Consider the following 16,699-nt stretch of genomic DNA (forward strand, 5'->3'; position numbering starts at 1 on the left):
CTAAGGAATCTGAGGCTCACCTAGGGACCATAGAGATTCCATTAAGCCTCCTTTTACCATTCATGAGCTCTGATGACTATTCATCTTCTGAAGAAGATGAAAATATTGTTGAAGGGCAAGTTTCCCAGTATTTAGGAGCAATCATGAAGCTGAATGCCAAGCTATTTGGTAATGAGACTTGGGAGGATGAGCCTCCGTTGCTCATTAATGAACTGAATACCTGGGTTCAGCACACTTTATCTCAAAAGAAATAGGATCCTGGTAAATTCCTAATTCCCTGTATCATAGACACCATGACCTTTGAGAAGGCTTTGTGTGACCTGGGGTCAGGCATAAACTTAATGGCACTCTCTATAATGGAGAAACTGGGAATCTTTGAGGTATAGGCTACCACATTCTCATTAGATATGACAAACAAATCCATGAAAAAAGCTTATGGACAGGTAGAGGACGTGCTAGTAAAGGTCAAAGGCCTTTACATCCCTGCTGATTTTATAATCCTAGACACTGGGAGGGATGAGGATGAATCCATCATCCTTGGAAGACCCTTCCTAGCCACAGCAAAAGCTGTGATTGATGTGGACAGAGGAGAGTTGGTCCTTCAATTGAATAAGGATTACCTTGTGTTCAAAACTCAAGGATCTCCCTCTGCAACCATGGAGAGGAAGCATGAAAAGCTTCTCTTAATACAGAGTCAAACAAAGCCCCCACAGCCAAACTCTAAGTTTGGTGTTGGGAGGCCACAACCAAACTCTAAGTTTGGTGTTGAACCCCCACATTCAAACTCTAAGTTTGGTGTTGGGAGGTCCCAACAATGCTCTGAATATCTGTGAGGCTCCATGAGAGCCCAATGTCAAGCTATTGACATTAAAGAAGCGCTTATTGGGAGGCAACCCAATTTTTATTTATCTATGTTATTTCATGTTATTTTCTTTTTTTTAGGTTGATGATCATGTGGAGTCACAAAAATAAATTGCAAAAATTCAAGAAAAATAAAAAATAGTATTAAAAATAGCACACCCTAGAGGAAGAACTTACTGGCGTTTAAATGCCAGTATGGGTAGCAGAACGGGCGTTTAACGCCCAGTCTGGCACCATTCTGGGCGTTAAACGCCAGAACTAAGCACCAGACTGGCTTTAAACGCCAGAAAGAAGCAACAATCTGGCGTTAAACACCAGAAACAGGTTACAACCTGGTGTTTAATGCCAGGAAAGGAATAGAAGTTGGCGTTTAACGCCAGAAACAAGCAGCAATCTGGCGTTAAACGCCAGGATTGCACTGTAAGGGCGTTTACATGCCTAAAAGGAGTAGGAATGATAAATCCTTGACCCCTCAGAATTTGTGAACTCCACAGGATCCCCACCTTTCACTCTCTCCCTCCATCTCCTCCATTCTCTTCTTCTTCCGCTTCTTTCTTTCTTCTTTTGCTCGAGGACGAGCAAACCTTTTAAGTTTTGTGTGGTAAAAGCATTGCTTTTTATTTTTCCATAACCATTTATGGCACCTAAGGCCGGAGAAACCTCTAGAAAGAGGAAAGGGAAGGCAAAAGCTTCCACCTCCGAGTCATGGGAGATGGAAAGATTCATCTCAAAAGTCCATCAAGATCACTTCTATGATGTTGTGGTCAAGAAAAAGGTGATCCTTATGCAATTCAGCTGGAATTGTCATAGAGGAAGACATCCTCGTTGAAGAGGACAAGCCCATCACTAAGAAAAGGATGGAGCAAACAAGAGAGCCCACTCATGGACCTCAACAAGTCAAGAAATCCCTGAGATGTCTCAAGGGATACATTTTCCTCCACACAACTATTGGGAACAACTAAGGATAGGAGCACCAAAATCACTAGGGATGAAGCAACAAAGGTAAGGAAGAGACATAGAGGAGCTCAGGCATTCCATTGAATTTTCAAGAGGAAGATGCCACCTACACTAAGGTGGACTCATTCCTTAATCTCCTTGTCTATTTATTTTCTGTTTTCGGTTTTTGAGCTTCATGTTTGTTTATGTTTGTGTTTTCATTACATGATCATTAGTGTCTAGTGTCTATGTCTTAAAGCTATGAATAATTCCAAGAATCATTCTCCTCTCTTAAATGAAAAATGTGCTTAATATACAAAAGAACAAGAAGTACTTGGATTTCAAATTTTATCTTGAAATTAGTTTAATTATTTTGATGTGGTGGCAATACTTTTTGTTTTCTGAATGAATGCTTGAACCGTGCATATTTTTTATCTTGTTGTTTATGAATGTTAAAATTGTTGGCTCTTGAGAGAATGATGAACAAAGAGAAATGTTATTGATAATCTGAAAAATCATGAAATTGATTCTTGAAGTAAGAAAAAATAGTGAAAAAGAAAAAAAGTAGCAAAAAAATTTGCGAAAAAAAAGAAAGAAAAAGAAAAAGCAAGCAGAAAAAGCCAATAGCCCTTTAAACCAAAAGGCAAGGGTAAAAAGGATCCAAGGCTTTGAGCATTAATGGATAACAGGTCCCAAGGAAATAAAATCCAAGCCTAAGCGGCTAAATCAAGCTGTCCCTAACCATGTGCTTGTGTCATGAAGGTCCAAGTGAAAAACTTGAGACTGAGTGGTTAAAGTCGTGATCCAAAGCAAAAAGAGTGTGCTTAAGAACTCTGGACACTTCTAACTGGGGACTTTAGCAAAGCTGAGTCACAATCTGAAAAGGTTCACCCAGTTATGTGTCTGTGGCATTTATGTATCCTGTGGTAATACTGGAAAACAAAGTGCTTAGGGCCACGGCCAAGACTCATAAGATAATTGTGTTCAAGAATCAACATACTGAACTAGGAGAATCAATAACACTATCTGAAATTCTGAGTTCCTATAGATGCCAATCATTCTGAATTTTAAAGGATAAAGTGAGATGCCAAAACTGTTCAGAGGCAAATAGCTACTAGCCCCGCTCATCTAATTGAGACTAAGTTTCATTGATATTGTGGGATTCATTGTATATTCTCTTCTTTTTATCCTATTTTGTTTTCAGTTGCTTGGGGACAAGCAACAATTTAAGATTGGTGTTGTGATGAGCGGATAATTTATACGCTTTTTGGCATTGTTTGTACATAGTTTTTAGTATGTTTTAATTAGTTTTTAGTATATTTTTATTAGTTTTTAAGCAAAATTCACATTTCTGGACTTTACTATGAGTTTGTGTGTTTTTTTGTGATTTCAGGTATTTTCTAGCTGAAATAGAGGGACCTGAGCAAAAATCTGATTCAGAGGCTGACAAAGGACTGCTGATGTTATTGGATTCTGACCTCCCTGTACTCGAAATGAAATTTTTGGAGCTACATAAGTCCCAATGGCGCGCTCTCAATTGCGTTGGAAAGTAGACATCCAGGGCTTTTCAGCAATATATAATAGTTCATACTTTGCTCGAGTTTAGATGATGCAAACTGGCGTTTAACGCCAGCTTTCTGCCCTATTCTGGCGTTAAACGCCAGAAACAAGTTACAAACTGGCGTTCAACTCCAAGGAAGATTTCTACATGTGAAAGCTTCAATTCTCAACCCAAGCACACACCAAGTGGGCCCGAAAGTGGATTTCTGCATCATTTACTTAATTATGTAACCCTAGTAACTAGTTTAGTATAAATAGAACTTTTTACTATTGTACTAGGGGTCTTTTTCCCTATTTTCAAATTCATATGTCATTTGGGGAGGCTGGCCATTCGGCCATGCCTAGACCTTGTTCTTATGTATTTTCAACGGTGGAGTTTCTATACACCATAGATTAAGGGTGTGGAGCTCTGCTGTTCTTCGAGTATTAATGCAATTACTACTGTTTTCTATTCAATTCATGCTTATTATTATTCTAAGATATCCATTTGCACTTCAACCTTATGAATGTGATGATCCGTGACACTCATCACCATTCTCACTTATGAACGCGTGCCTGACAAACACTTCCGTTCTACCTACGAAAGCTAGAGTGTGTATCTCTTGGATTCCTGGTCCACGACGCATGGTTGCCTCGCCTGACAACCGAGCCTTCCATTCCGTGAGATCAGAGTCTTCGTGGTATAAGTTAGAATCCATTGGCAGCATTCTTGAGATCCGAAAAGTCTAAACCTTGTCTGTGGTATTCTGAGTAGGATCCAGGATGGGATGACTGTGACGAGCTTCAAACTCGCGACTGTAAGGTGTGGTAACAGACGCAAAAGGATAGTAAATCCTATTCCCACACGATCGAGAACCAACAGCTGATTAGCCATGCAGAAAACCGTAGAGGACCTTTTTCACTGAGAGGATGGGAAGTAGTCATTGACAACGGTGACACTCTACATACAACTTGCCATAGAAAGGAGTATAAAGGATTGGATGAAGGCAGTAGGAAAGCAGAGATTCAAAAGGAATGAGGCATCTCCATACACTTATCTGAAATTCCCACCAATGAATTACATAAGTATCTCTATCTTTATTTTATGTTTCATTTATCTTTTAATTATCAAAACTCCATAACCCATTTGAATCTGCCTGACTGAGATTTACAAGGTGACCATAGCTTGCTTCAAGCCGACAATCTCTGTGGGATCGACCATTACTCACGTAAGGTTTATTACTTGGACGACCCAGTGCACTTGCTGGTTAGTTGTGCGAAGTTGTGAAGAAGAGTGATATTACAATTGTGCGTACGAAGCTGTTGGCGCCATTGAGATCACAATTTTGTGCACCAAACTGCCAACCCGATACATCACCATGGAGATGTCGCCCTTCGAAATCATAATGGAAACCCCCGAGATATGGTGCTCAGAACACCGTCCAGGATTTTGTGCCTGCACACTCTAGTGATCTGAAGGGATGCGAGCAGGATACTCTTGCCACGGACCTCACATCTCAATGCAAGCGGGATGAACCACCGCCCTTATGCCGCCGCCGCAGGCGGGATCCAACCACCGTCCCTGCCAGACCCATAGCGTCTCAACAATCTCAATTTAAAAATGTTACAGCAGTGGTTATTTCAAAAATTCATTATTTCAATATATCAATGATTCATCATTACAACTCTGGGTCCTCGACTAATCTCAACCACTGTCAATTCATAATTTCCATTCCGAACTCATTAGTTTGTCAGTTTCTTAATTAATATACTATTCTTCTTTCTCACTCCACCAAACCCATCCTCAGTACACCAGAAACTTAAGCCTCTGTTCTCTAACTTTTCAAGGTAATACCAAATAATTCCACCCAAGACATTCTCTATGTTTTAACATCCAAAAACAAGCCAAAAAGTCTTAAATAGGTGTCACAGAAGTTTACAAGCTTGCTAGGAAGGCGAAATAGTTAAAAACAAGATTTTAGTTGAAAAACAGGGCATGTGTGTACGCATAGGGGTGTGCGTGCGCACGCCCAGGAGGATTTTAAAAATGTGTGCGTACGCATAGAGGTGTGCGTATGCACAAGTGTAAAATTTTTCAATTCTGTTCGCTCGCACAAGGCGTGCAAACGCCCTCAACAAAATGCACCTTCCAACGTGTGCGCACAGCTTGCAAAACTTCGTTGGTTGTGTGTGCGCATAGGTCGTGCTAGTGCTCTCAATAGCAATTCTTCCCCTGTATATACGAGCGCACAGGTTCAGAAACTCACAGGGTTGTGCGTGCACACAAGGCTGTGTGTGCGCACACAAACCAGAAATCACAAATTCTGCAGCATGCACAGAATTCAGATTTTGATACTAAACTTTGAATGATCATAACTTTCTCTACAAAAATTCATTTCCTACAAACTTTATATCTATTTAAAGATTTTCAGTGAACTTTAATTTAAAGCAAATTTCAACAAATTTTGAAAACTGAGACTCAAGTTATGATCCGTCAAAGTTCACCAAAAATCCATTTTTACCAAAATTTCACAAGGTTCTTAATTTTCTAATTTGACAACCAAAACCATATCAACTCCATCCCACATCAGATTTTTACCATTTGTATCATAATCCACTACTCATATCATATAATTATCAACTCCCAATTATCTATAATTTCACACTAAACCCCTTCTCATCCAATAAACTCATCAACAACACTATATCACTATCAATCTTCAACATCAACCTCATTCATTCTCAATATCAATAATCAACATTATTTGACAACATCAATAATATTACTCATCCAAATTCATCATACATCATACATCAGCAATATTATTTAACAACATCAACCACATCAATTCATAATACATCATCAACCAACCAAATTCAACAACCATATCAATCCAAACCTATCCTATGGATCACTAGCCTAAGTGTCCAGAAATATTATATATTACATAGAAAAAATCAAAACCATACCTTGACCGATTTTCAATATGCCAAAAACCCAAAATTGAACTTCAACAAGCTTCAATTCACCAACAAGCTACCAACTCAATTCCAAAGGCTCCCAAATGTCCAAAGCAATTCCAACAAACTCCAATATTCAAACTAACATCATACATTTCATATAAATCAAGACCTAACACTCATAATTAATCAATTTACAAGGATTCTTAAGAAACCTTACCTTATTCACTGAAATTTGGGATAGAACCCAACATTTTCTTACTAATGATTAGCACCTAAATAACCAAAACACAAATTTTTCTCAAGGCCAACACCCACCAAACTAGAAATTGTTAGGGCAGCAGTAAGAAAGGGAAAATTCGAAATCTTACCTACACAAGTGGAATAGAATTAACAGGCTCGGTGAGAGCTTCGCGGCTGGTGTGTGTGAGAGTTTGGTGATGAATGAGCTAAATGAAGCTCATTTAAGTGTATTTATATGTTGGGCTTAGGCTCAATTTGGGCCCGGTCCAATTCGTTAGCGTTTTTAGTCCGTTTGGTCCAACTTTGGGCCAAACCTTTAAAATTAATGCCCGGTTTTCAATTTCTAATATTTTCCTGAGGTTTTCTACTGTTTTTAATTATTCTTGCATGGTACCGGACAGACTTAAACTGATTCGGCCGGTTTGGTTGCCGGTTCACGATTTTACTCGGTTTTTTTGTAGAAAATACACTTTCCGACTCAAAAAAATCTATTGAGTCCAAAAATCATATTTATATTTTCTAATTCTCATCCTAAATTTTCGGAACCTAATTTGGGCAATATTAATTATTTAATTAAACGGTTAATTAGTCGCGGTTCTTAAATTCTCCCCACCAAATAAAAAATTTTACCCTCAAAATTTAATGATTACCTGAGAATAGCTCGAAATAATCCTTTTACATCTCGGACTCCAATTTCCAAGTATGCTCTTCCACTCCTGCTCGCTTCCATGCTATTTAGGTGATTTGCAGTAAACTAATATAAGTGTGAATATTTTGGAGTAGGTGCCGAAAGAAGGTTTAGTTTAAAATTTCATTCCTTTCTATACCTAGAGATTGCAAGATTTGTGCCAATGAGACTAAACTATTGTAGTTGGACCTCACTTGTGTTTCGTTTCTTTCTATACCTAAAAATCAGTTTAAGTTTTGATTAACATGAAAATGAAAGTTAGAACCCTTTGATTGGACAATGGTATAGATTTTCTATGAAATCGAGATATTGGCATTCTAATCAAGTTGACTCATTGACCGTTCCCCAACTTAAACTATTACTGAACCAAATTCAAGGGGGCACTTGTCAGTTGTCATTTGTCAAATAGCAATTCCCAGTTAATGAATGCTCAATTATATGATGGATCAAGGCATTAATTTCTTTGATTATATTAATGGAGGATCCATATTTAAAGTTTGGGCGAATATATAATTAAACATTAAGACTTTTACAAATTTTCTTTACAGTAACACTATATGACTAAGTTATTTTGATAAACAATTCTAACTAAGTTAGTTCAGTAATTTAAAAATTAATAATAAAAAAATTTAATTGAAAAAAAAGAAAGAGACCTAAGAAGGAAAAACTTTAAATAAACTTAATTATAAAAATAACTTACTTATTTAGTATTTTTGTTTTTAAGTGGGGTTGAATGCAATAATAATCCCAAAATAAAAAAAAAATACTTAAACCATTGGAAAAATTAGCAAATAAAGATTTATGGAAAATGCTATCTTGAACATTATTGTACTTGTTTTATAACCATTTTATACAATGATATATTCTTGTATAAAATAACTAATTTTGTTTTTTAAAAAACAAAAATTGCCAGTTTTTTAAAATTGTAAACAAAATAGCTTCAAAATAAAATCAGTTTTAAATTTATTTAACTATATAAAAAGATGAAATTATATTAGCACTTTTTTTAAAACAAAAAAAGGGCCGAGGTTTATTAATTGAAAGTATATTTTATATATAATACAAATATATGTATATTTAGTGAAAGAATATTCAAATTTTCTAAAGTTTTAACTAGTTAACATTTAATTGAAATATAATACAAATATATGTATATTTAGTTTATTAATTGAAAGTATATTTTATATATGTAGTTGCACCACAAATACGGCTGAACATGAATCAAGACAGTTTGAACTTGTTAACCATTTGATAAATTGAATTCATGAACTTGTGAGTTGAATTTGAGTGCAAATTTAAACTCATCAGATGTGTTGTGGTTAAGTTCGGGTAAATTCAACTTATTTGTTTCCTTTTCTCAGTTTTCAATTATGATAAAATAATTATAATATCCATGTTTGTTAAATATACGATGATGCAACGTCGTTAAATTTTGCCATATCTAAATTATAATATTTTTATTTATTTTAGATTAAATTATTTTGTTAGTCCTATAGTTTTATAGTTTTTTCGAATTTGTGATTACACTTTAAAAGTTTATATTGGAGCCTTACACTGGTTAAATAAATTTCTCTGAACCAAATTTTTCATTTTTTGTTTCTCATTGGCAAAGTATTTTTACAATTGTGCTTAGTTTGACTATCAGCAGCAAAGCATCATGATCACAAATGTATTTAAGGAAGGGTTAAGTTCATGATATTTACAAATTAATTAGGGATAACAAGTAAAAGCATTTATCTGTATAAGAGTGATGACAAAGAGAGAATAAAAGGGAAAAGAAAGTGCTATACTGTAATGTGAAAATGAATACCGTATTGAATGAATTACTGATACAACTATGTCTATATATATAGCACTGACTCAACTTATATCTACCAATAATAGGGACAGTTATAACTAACTTCCTAATAGAATATAACTAGTCTTTGTTATCTTTACATTCTCCCATAAACTCAGGAAGTCATTAATGCCAATCTTTGTCCTTAAACTTCTCAAAGAGTATAGTTGACAGTGGTTTAGTCAATATGTTTACAATCTATTCTATTGTGGGGACATGACTTACAGCCACCAGGCCTTTTATCAACCGGTCATGAACAAAATATAGATTCAACTCAAAATGCTTAATGCGATTATGTAAAATTGGGTTATAAGCCAAGAGAGCTGCTGACATGTCACAAAAAACAGTTGGCGCAGTAAGACACGGCTAGTGGAGTTCAACTAGCAAATTTTGGGATTTGAATCCTCTAAATTTTGAATTTCACTTTAGAGGGTAAGGTGTGATCTCTCACCATTTATTTCATAGGTGGAACCAAGAGAAAGTGTGAGAGAGAAATCATTCAAGGATGAGAGATCTCACTTTATCTTCTAAAGTGAAAATTCAAAATTTAGATGATCCAAATTCCAAACTTTGAATCCAAATGAGCTAGAAAATACTGCTACAAGTGTTCTAAGCTTTACCTCACTGCGACTAACTGTGGTTTGTTTGCTGCATTTCCATGAAACTAGATTGGGACCATAATAGACGCAATAACCTGAAATGGACTTCCTATCATCCAAGTCAACTGCACAATCAGAATCTAAAAATACAGTTAAGCGTAAATCGATAGATTTAAGAAATTGGGGAGTTAAATCAGCAGAAGCAACAAGATATCTTAAGACCCTTTTTACTGTCATACAGTGTTCTTAATATGGATTAGTCATATATTGGCTAATCTTGTCCACTGAAAACGAAATATCCAAGCGAGTAATTGTTGCATGTTGCAATTTCCCCAGAATAGAACGAAATAACGTAGAATCTTCAAAGGGAGTACATGCCTCTGCTGTTAGTCTAGATGAGCTTATCATAGGAGTGCTCATAGGTTTAGAGTCATTCATACCAGCTTTTACCAATGAATCTTTTATATATTTAGTTTGATTAAGAGATGTGAGACTTCAATACCAAGAATCCAATCCCCTAATTCCTTGAGTAAAAATGTAGAATGCAGCTGCTTAAGAACATATGTAATTTCTATTTCATTATTTCCAGTAACAAACATGTCATCAACATAAATCAATAAGTAATAGAATTTGTAGTAAACCTAGCAAATAGAGCAGAATCAGAATTGGTACAATTAAAACCAAGATACCAAGCATGCGGAGCTTGTCTAAGCCCATATATAGCTTTATTCAATTTGCAAACTAGATGGGGGTTAGCATGAGTAAATCCTAGAGGTTGGGTCATATACAGTCTCACGCAGTATGTCATTTGAAAAAGCATTATGAAAATCATATTGTTTAATCATAACCCTTAGAAAATGCTAAGATGAGAATCAACCGGATGGTTACTAGCTTGATTACAAGGGAAAATACCTGATCAAAGTCATCCTGCAGTTAGAGTAAAACAAGTCTAGCCTTGTGTCTAATAACCTCCCCTTTAGAATTCTTTTGGCAGCAAAATTCCAATAAGAGTTTGAGGCTGAGTGCCAGAGGAAGGAGGAGAACAAGAGACAGTATTATCAGACTCAGGACTAGGAGAGGGAGTTTGAGAACCAGGACGAGATATAGAAGTAGCAGGATCAATAGATGAAGGAGCAAAGAGCAGAGATAGTAGATATAACATCAGAGAAAGCGGCAGAATTAGTAGACTCAGAATTCACATTCTTGTCAATGAGAATAGAAGGGAAAGGAAAGTGTTATACTGTAATGTGAATTCTGTATTGAATGAATTACTGATACAACTATGGAAATGGATTCTCTCCATTTTTTTGTCACTGGAGAGAATAAAGTGTAATCTCCCACCTTTAATTCTACAAGTGGGACTAGAAATAAATAAGAGAGAATGCAATGAAGGGTGAGATCTTCCACTGGATACCATCCAGTTTTTTTTTCCACTGGAGAGGATCCACTCCCTACAACTATGTCTATATATATCACTGACTCAATTACTTATGTCTACCGATAATAGGGACAGTTATAACTAACTTCCTAATAGAATATAACTACTCTTTATTATCTTTACAATCTGATTTAACTCAATCAGATATTGACCGAGTTTCTTTACCTAAATCTTCTTTCACAATTCATGAAACTTACTGCAACGAATTTAACATGCCAAAAAACAAGTGTATATAGGACAACAGCACTCACAAGATCTCATTGCCATCACGACATGGTGACAGAGGAAACCCCATTATCTGTGTCACGGAAAGATAGCTCAATTATAGATCCAAAGGAAAACATATCAACTCATACAGTAGATCACAAGAACATGATTAGAGCAAACAATCAGATGAATATTAAATTCCAAAAATTTCAAACGACAGATATATGGATCAAACTATTAAACTAATAGCAAATAATAAACTAGTTACTCAATTTTAACAAGCCAAACTTCATGTGGAACTTCTTCTGATTACAGTCCAGCATTTCACTCAAGCTACAATCTAGATTCTGCTGCTTTAAAAGTTTGTGCCGCAACTCTAACCTTCTCTTCAGGCCATGACGAAAGAAGCAGGGATAATCAACGACTTCATCCACTTGTCTCCCCATCACGTCCACTAAAAATCCAATCCTGGGCTCTAAAGAGTTCTGTATGCTCTTGATCAGAATAGGAGGAAAACCAACAACCAAAGCAGCTATTTGTTTGTCTTGAAATCCGCATTTCTTTAAGAAATCATAATTGGGCATCAAAACCTTTTTCGCATCTCTACTTAAGATTGCTGGGAAGTTCACAGCCACCGCCTGAAGATCTAACTCACTCAAGCCTATTGACCTCAGAAACTCTGAAGTTGGTCGGAGTCTCTTATCAACACTATAACCCATTATAAACGGGTCCTTGACTATGACTTTTCCAATCATTCCATCTTTATTTAGACCAAGGCTAGCAAGGAAGTCCACAATCTCCTTCAGCTTTGTTTCGATGCTGTAGCTGATAAGCCGAGGATTGAGCAGTATCACCTTCCCTAGTTGCTTCTCGGGTATGCCTAACGCCTGAAAGAAGGCCAAAAGGGGACAAAGTTTCTCTTCGACACTGTGTGAGAGTATGTGAGGGAACTTGGCTATGGCAGAGGTGACTTCATGGGGCTTTGTTCCTAATGTCCTGAGACACTCAACCATGGGGACAATCTTCTCATTGAGGCTGAGAGCGAGGATCTTGGGGCATTTCGAAACAACAGAGGGAATCTTTCTTTCTTGAATTCCAATGCTTCTCAAGTATTCCCAATTCTCATTTGCTCTCTCTTTGTTAACACTCTCAAGGCGTTTGCACCTTCTGAAAATTCCTTGTATGCTATTATCATCAAGCCCTCTATCCTTGAAAAACCACATCATGCTACTCCCATTGTGGGTGCTGCTGGTTTCCATGTTATTCTTGAAAAAGTAAAAGAAAGACATTTTTAATTTTGTTGGGCAGACATGGCTTAACAACTAAGATAACAGAGGCTAACAAGTAACAATAATATTGCTTTGAGAAGTAATGATACACACATCAACAAATTTGAGAGACTCATTATCAATCACAATTCATAGGGAACTAAGAATAATTTTACAAAAAATTTTGAAAGAAAAAACAGTGGTGTTCTTTTTAATATGTCTGGTTTCATATGCAATTGGAGTCCATTGTGCATCAGAATTCGCAAATAGTAATGAAAATTTTAATAACAAAAGTTATTCAAAAAGAAAAAATGAGGAGGTTATCTCTTACTTGCGGTTGTGGTGTGAGGTGGGAGAAGAGAAAAAAAATTGGGTCAATGGAGAAACAGGAAGTGATAATCTCAGAAATTGAGTTAAGCTAAGCTATGCTATGCTTCGCCTCATTGTGAGAGAGTGAGTGTGGCTAAAAGGAAGAAACAACCTCTTCCAATGTGATGATGATGGGATTACAACTTTTCACACACTCAAGTACAATGCTACCCTCTCAACACTAATATCAAGGAAGGAAATTTCTTTGGTGAAGAGTAGAATTGGGTGAAGAGTGAAGATTTTGACTAAATTTAGAAACAAATTTTTATTGATGAACTTTTTCTGTTCTAAAAAGCAATCTTTACCCTTCACTAAAATTTCACTCTTTACCTTAGCATTACCCTTAAAGGAATGAGGCCGTTCTCCTTATTCTCTAAGATTTTCTTTCAACAAAAACTTTTTATAGGTTTCCGAACAAAACAAACAAAACATAAATGAAATAATTTTGGAGGAAAGCATGACTTTAAAGGACTCTATTCAAAATAAGAAGTGTTTATTTTTATTGAGTTAACTCCAGAGAATGGTCTTAAATTCACGTGATAACGATTTCCCTGAAACTACAATGTGAACTATGATATTTATTATGTTGTTGAAATGAGATTATTGAGAGTTAAATTCGCCAATTGCCACAACTGAAAAGCATGAAATTAATTCTGCCCTTTGCATGACTGCATCTTCAAATTCTCACAAATATAATATCTGAGAATAGTGGAGATTTACATGCAATTATTTTTATGTGAAGTTAATAATTCAGACCTATTAGATTATTTAACAAGTTTAACTAAATTTTCATTTGACAATCCTCAACTATCAACTTCATACGAAGACATCTGCATGTGACTTTTCACTTCTGATAATATTACTTTTACTACTCTAAGGAATTTGAAATTAGGTATTCTAAGTACTAAGAAGTTTGAAAATCTACTTCTAGTTCCACTATTTAAATTAGTGCATAAAATTTTCAGTTCAGTTTACCGTTTAATAATAGTTAGTTCAGTTTTTTAAGTGATAACAAGCTTAAAATAGTTAAATTATATGTATCTCTTCCTACTGCTTTCAATCACGCTAGAGGCAGTTACCACTAAAATAGCCCTCCAATCTCCTCACCTTATCTTCAGGAACTACATACTGAGAAAAAAAGCTACGAAAAAAAAAAATAAAAAAAAATAACTCTGGCAATGCCTTCCTCCAATTCCAGTTATCAATCACACTAGACCTACGTCAGAGTCAAGCTCATGAATCATTACCATCTATCTATGTAAACTTTAACATCATTAACAGTTTCCAGGTATTTTGTATATTATATCAACTACTATAAATTCATCCTTTCTTAGTTTTTTCCTTATCATAACCACCACTCCATTGAATGCATATCACTTACTTATATTGAAGAGAGCATTTCGGTGGAGAGATCCGACCCGCGGCGACAGAGTATAAAGGCAGTGACGGAGACTGGGCGAGCAGAGAGCAGAGCAGCAACGAAGGTGAGAGATGACTTGCGGCGAAATCAGAGAAGCGGCGTAGGCACAGAAAACTACAAGAGAGCACAAGCAGAGATGGGGACGAGTTCAGAGGTTGCAGCGACGGTGGAGAGAGATTACAGAGCAACAGCGACCGTGGAGAGAGAACACATTGCAGCAGCCGCAGCGAGGAGAGGGTGACGGTGGAGAAAGAAGCATTTGGTTTAGGTCGGTTTGTTGAACATGTGGTAGTGGACTAGTGGTAGTGGAAGTGGCATCAGCATAGCACAGTGAGAGTGAGAAGGGACTCAAGGGAGTAACTGAGTAAGGGGTTTGGACTTTGGAGTGTTTCAAGAAACTAGATAAGGAACTATATCCAGTTCACGGTTACCCTTGTTTTTTAGGCGGAACTAAATTCTAAATCCTACAAATCATAGGTTACATTCCAATAAAGATAATTAAAACTTTTTTTTTTTTAAATGTATGTTATTAACTAAATTTTAATACATTTAATTAATTAAATTATATTATTTTTGTCAAAATTATATGAGATAAATTAATTTGATCAAAAAATTGATAAATTAAATTTTGAATCGATTTAAATTAATATTTTTTTATAAAAAATAACTATAATACTCTTATTATAAAAATAACTAAAATATTCTTATTATATATATTAATTTTAAAAATCTTAAATTCTAATTCTACGATGGCACAGAGAGAAAAGAAAGATTAGAATTTAGAGTTTTAAAATATATAGTAGAAATATTTTAAGTCATTTTCTATAATAGGAGTATTATAGTCATTTTTATAAAAAAAATATTAATTTAAATTGGTTCAAGATTTGATTTATTGATTTTTCGAGTAAACCGATTTATTTTATCTAATTTTAACAAAAATAACATAATTTGATTGATTATATAAGTTGAATATTAATTATTAAAAAAACATCTAATAGTTCTCTAGTTGATTTTTTAGTTTTATATTGTCAAATTAATAAAAAAATTAATTCAAATTATAATTTATAATGATTTATACTATTCACAAATTAAAATTATTATGAATTTTAGCAAATAATTTACGTAATTGTTAATAAATTATATGATTTTATGCTCACATCCACACAAACACATATATTTAATAAATGGACTATATTACATGTACACCAATATCAGATATTATTTCATCTCATAGTTGTTACATACATTTTTTTAATTTGTACGTATTTTAAATAGAATTATATTTTTTAAGAGATTTTTTTTTGTTATTCAAAACACACTCAATGAATTCATATACAATAATTCTAATATATCAAAGTTTAATAATATAATTAATAAATACTGATCTCAATAATATTTTTTTAAATAAATTTACTTTTATTTTTACACTTCAAATGTCATACAAAAAAAATTGAGATATGTAATGACTCTCAAAAAAATCAAGGAGGCCCATAAATAACTAAGTCCTTACACTAAAAAATAGATTCTCGTTGCGATGATCACATCTATTGCCATTAGCATAATAATTCTATCTTAATCAGAACAATTATCATGTGATGAAAGCTACAAGTCACCTGTAATATCTGTGTCACAATACGATAGTAGCAAAATTTGTCTCTTAGAATTAGAAGAGACACTTATCACATTATAACTGCTGCTGCACCAGCAAAATTTAATACATATAAAACGTGCTCTATGTTCTACACGGTAGAATTGGCTTTCAAATAAATTTAGGATTAACTACTAAAATAGGACTCCGAAAGATTTTACATTGACAAAAATAATCCTGAAAAAAATATCACATTCTACGACCTATCACTTAAAAGGGTGAAGCTAGATAAAAGATTAGAGAAAGTTAAAAATATTTATGTAATAAAATTTTAAGAAGGACTAAACTAAAATTTACATATAATTTACATGCAAAATATTAAAATTAGGGAATTATTACTCCCCTTTACTACAACATAGCTCCGCTCATACTATCACTTATGTAGCGAATGAGAACCCCTGATATTTGTATAATTATCTTGCACATCAAAATGTGGAATGTTTAGAATTTGTTTGAAAATTATTTAACATGAGAAAGAATTTTATTTTTTTAAAAAAAATCATTTCTATTTAAAATTTAATTTTATGATTTAAAATTACTATAATATATTAATAGAATAAAATTTAAATTTAAAAAGTGTAAGAGTAGATTTAAAATTTTAATAAAAATAAAAATATTATTGAAAAATACTTAAAAAATATTTTAATAAAAATAAAAATAAAAATAAAAAATATTGAAAATACTT

At 34.4% G+C, this 16,699-nt stretch overlaps 1 protein-coding gene across 2 annotated transcripts; it reads right to left on the reverse strand.

Moving 5' to 3' along the window:
• Nucleotides 1–11,053: 11,053 nt before the first annotated feature.
• On the reverse strand, nucleotides 11,054–14,739 carry LOC107469194 (transcription termination factor MTERF6, chloroplastic/mitochondrial). Of its 2 annotated transcripts, none has more exons than XM_052255108.1 (2): nucleotides 12,909–13,117; nucleotides 11,054–12,574 (listed from the first exon to the last, which is right to left on the reverse strand). In XM_052255108.1, exon 2 carries the CDS (start codon nucleotides 12,566–12,568, stop codon nucleotides 11,570–11,572), a length of 999 nt encoding a protein of 332 aa, XP_052111068.1. In that variant the 5' UTR covers nucleotides 12,569–12,574; nucleotides 12,909–13,117; the 3' UTR covers nucleotides 11,054–11,569. The 2 variants fall into 2 exon arrangements, with proteins under 2 accessions (XP_052111068.1, XP_015944058.1); XM_016088572.3 differs by lacking the exon at nucleotides 12,909–13,117 and adding an exon at nucleotides 14,328–14,739 and having other exon boundaries at nucleotides 11,057–12,574.
• Nucleotides 14,740–16,699: the final 1,960 nt, after the last annotated feature.

Source organism: Arachis duranensis, chromosome 10 (genome assembly GCF_000817695.3).
Source record: "Arachis duranensis cultivar V14167 chromosome 10, aradu.V14167.gnm2.J7QH, whole genome shotgun sequence".
Lineage (NCBI taxonomy): Eukaryota > Viridiplantae > Streptophyta > Magnoliopsida > Fabales > Fabaceae > Arachis > Arachis duranensis.

Bases quoted from the DNA above. Each gene is read 5' to 3' on its own strand.
- LOC107469194 (XM_052255108.1), bottom strand. From the start codon at position 12,568: ATGGAAACCAGCAGCACCCACAATGGGAGTAGCATGATGTGGTTTTTC.